The sequence below is a fragment of the Lactuca sativa genome, chromosome 1 (genome assembly GCF_002870075.4).
Source record: "Lactuca sativa cultivar Salinas chromosome 1, Lsat_Salinas_v11, whole genome shotgun sequence".
Taxonomy (NCBI): Eukaryota; Viridiplantae; Streptophyta; class Magnoliopsida; order Asterales; family Asteraceae; genus Lactuca; species Lactuca sativa.
Genome location: NC_056623.2, coordinates 116715364 through 116718769, shown reverse-complemented (window position 1 = coordinate 116718769; position 3406 = coordinate 116715364). Strand labels below are relative to the sequence as shown.

The 3406-nt window shown below is 35.3% G+C and overlaps 1 protein-coding gene across 1 annotated transcript; it reads right to left on the bottom strand.

The window, feature by feature from the left end:
* Positions 1-264: 264 nt before the first annotated feature.
* On the bottom strand, positions 265-3098 carry LOC111892075 (ADP,ATP carrier protein 1, mitochondrial). Its single transcript, XM_023888135.2, has 5 exons — positions 2924-3098; positions 2071-2393; positions 948-1313; positions 576-852; positions 265-499 (listed from the first exon to the last, which is right to left on the bottom strand). The coding sequence occupies exons 2-5, from the start codon at positions 2371-2373 to the stop codon at positions 456-458; spliced, it is 990 nt and encodes a 329-aa protein (XP_023743903.1). The 5' UTR covers positions 2374-2393; positions 2924-3098; the 3' UTR covers positions 265-455.
* Positions 3099-3406: the final 308 nt, after the last annotated feature.

The following is a 3406-nucleotide window of genomic DNA, read 5'->3' as shown; positions in this document are numbered from 1 at the left end:
ATTATGGGGGAGAGATTTCCATGTGTTTTCCGGAAATCCATCGCAATTCCCCTCTTTCTTTTTCTCTTCTTGCTCCCTATGCATTAATTTTTATACTAAATTATATGGGATGAGATTTCCATGTGCTTAAGATTTGTCATTTGTGAGGGTTGGAAGGGATATAATTCTGAGTTCAAAATATTTCTCCAAATTAACAAGCTGCGGAAAAGTTAGACCTTCAAAAGATCTAATCACTTTTATAGCCAAGATATGAAACAACAAATGTTGAATCAACTTTATTTATAACATGATCTACAAATTAATCCTACTTTGTCAAAAAAAATTAATTAATTAAGTTTTAACAACAGAACTAACAAACATAGATCTCGATCATTTTCAGCGTTAGAGTCCAAGAACCTAGTTAATGGTCTTTTCAACTACCTCTGTCAGCCGCACATGCTCCATTTCTTCAAATTCTAAACAGCCACGTGTTCGCTTTCATCTCTCAATCTCTTCATTCCTGCAAAGTTCAACAAAACACATTAAACTTATAATCCTTTGCACAAGCCAAGACTAAAAACCTTCTTATTACATACTTAAAGCATCAAGGAATGGTTTCTGAAGTCTATCGTAAACAACTAGGACACTAGTAGCAGTCACCACAGGTAGAATGGTTGTACTAAAACTCTTGAACAACGATTTGACACCCTCATTCTTCAAGATTTGATTAAACGCATCAAGAGAGCTCTTGTACTTGACAACTTCACCCGATGTCATCATCATGCTTCTGCGGACTGTGTCAATGGGGTATGATGCAAGACTAGCACCACTCGTAGTGACTAATGCAAGTGCACATGTTGCATAGAAGCTATCCTGGAAACACACATCATCATCATCATCATCATATAAACATCTGGTTGATTACTGATACCAACACATCAATTAATCGATGCAAAATTCTAACCCACCCGCCATGATCCTGTTAGAACAACCGGCTTCAAAGAGTCATACATCCCAAAATACAGACCACGGTAGACAATGACACTGACACATGAAATCTTGAATCCACGATATAGACCAGCAAAACCATCTGATGCAAGAGTTTTTCTGTATACATCTGTTAAGCGACTGAATTGCCTCTCTCCCACCTTCTTAGCCTCATCATTTGCTAAACGACTTGATGCATGATTGAAAGAGTACAATAACAGCAGGGAGGAAGTACCAGCCGCACTTCCAGAGACAAAGTTACCAGCGGACCACTTCAAGTAACCATCACGGTCTTTCTTAAAGTTGAACAACCTCCTAAAGTAGTCTTTGAATGCAAAGTTAAGGGCCTACAAAAGAAGGTATAACGAATTAATTAACATGGAAACATTGTTAATGTCCCACATCGGTGAGATACAGTCAGGACCAGGACCGGTCAGAACTAGGACCCGTCGGTCCTGACTTATCTTATACCAGATGCAAACAAGAAAGAATTAAGTCCACCTAAAAATAAGTTTATATAAAAAAATAAAATCCTAAATAGTATATACAATGTTATTGGCGTATATTAGAAACGAAAACATAGAAAAAGATATAATGAACTAATTACTACGGAAACATGGTTAGTGTCCCACATCGGTACGATACAGTACAGTCTTATCGTCAGTGGCCGTTTTGTATAGGTACCCTGTCTGTTCGCAGTGAAAAATATTGTGATTTTTTTTACCTATTTTTCCTACACTGGTAACACCTATTTAAACCTCGGCAACACCTAATATGTATTCCTGCATCCGCGCCTGCTTATCGTATGTTTCTCTATATATATTGGAGTCTACCCTAGCTCTCTCCATAAGGGTTCTTTTGAAAAGTAAATCAAGCACTCCACATGTATCTTACATAGCAGGTGTTACACCTCCCTGACTTAAAACATCCGATAAGCCTTGAGTGTCTGGTGATAGTAGTGCCTCACATTGTTCAGACACCATCTCTTATGTTTCCATAAGCTCTCTTTTTGAAGGGTAAGTAAATGACACTACATATATCTTGCAAACACATCCAAATAACCAACTACACAATATTAAGCAAGAGGAAGATATAATTTTGTACCTGAGTGGGGACATAGCGGATGACATTAACTGTATTTACTCTCAAATTCTTAATTCTACCAGATAAACGTTCTTTCATGCTCTTGCTCTTTACTATCTCATCTGGATTTTGTGGAAGCTTCATCCTCTCAAGTTCCTTTTCTGTGAAACGACGCTCAGCTATGTCAGCAATAGTTTTGGAAACAGCAGCAGAAGAAATTGCCCAAAAAACATCAGTGCAAAACCTCCCAGTAAATCTTTCTTCTAATGTAGCCTGACGAAATCGTTGCCTAAAAGTTGGCGAATGCTGGTTTTGATGAGCCATTTGTTGAAGATTAACAGAACCTTGCAGATAATTCATGAACGATTGTTATTAAGTCATTACTAATCATCAGATGGTCTATATGCCAATATTGAATACTAAGAAACTATATCAAATGAATCAACCAAATAACACAAAATCAAGTAACAAAAACATAAACCAGAGAGAAAAATATTGTTCTTTGACTAGTGCAAAAAACATGCGTCTAAGAATTTTGAACGTAATATAAACCAGTTGAATAACGTATAACAAATCCATATGAAATCAAGTCAGCCTATGAAATCAAGTCAGCCTAGTGTGATCACTAAACCCCAAATGGTGTTGACCAAATTCGAATATTCTTGGATGTCTTTTAAAACAAAAAAAAGACTAGACAAAATCAAATAAGATTTCGCAAAGATGAAACAGAACTTTTTAAAATATTCCACATACATTAATATCCATCACATATAAGAACATATGCTAGACCAAGTAGTGAAACAAAAGGAAATACAAAAGCACAGCAGATCTACAAATATCTTGAAGAACTTTTTTTTATCAAAAGAACATCTACCTTTTAAGAATGAACCTAACAACTCTTCTTCAGAAAAAAACCTGTCCGAGCTGCAGGGAATCAGGGATAGTAAGCAGAAAATCAGAACGTAGAATGCCTCGGCAATCTGCTGAATGGGCAGAGAAAATGACGACCAGATACAGTGTGAATGCCAGAGACGGGTATCGTTATGCCCAATGGATTAGTATATAATAGGGGTGGACGTTGACTGTGATTATTTACCAGATGAGATCTCTAACTACCGGGGAAATATATATATATATATATATATATATATATATATATATATATATATATATATATATATATATATATATATATATATATATATATATATATATATATATATATATATATATATATATATATATATAATTTAAATACATGTTGCAATTAATTAATTAATATATGTGCTGACCACTCTTTTAAAACCGTGAAACAAGTGTAGTGTCCAAAAAGAAAAGTGTAGTGTCCTAGAGTTCA

What these genes read in the sequence shown, in the direction of transcription:
- LOC111892075 (XM_023888135.2), bottom strand. Translation starts at nt 2,373, where the DNA reads ATGGCTCATCAAAACCAGCATTCGCCAACTTTTAGGCAACGATTTCGT. An exon ending in TCCGCTATGTCCCCACTCAG is followed by an intron (nt 1,314 to 2,070) that starts GTACAAAATTAT and finishes CTTCTTTTGTAG; the next exon opens with GCCCTTAACTTTGCATTCAA. An exon ending in ACCATTCCTTGATGCTTTAA is followed by an intron (nt 500 to 575) that starts GTATGTAATAAG and finishes TGAACTTTGCAG; the next exon opens with GAATGAAGAGATTGAGAGAT.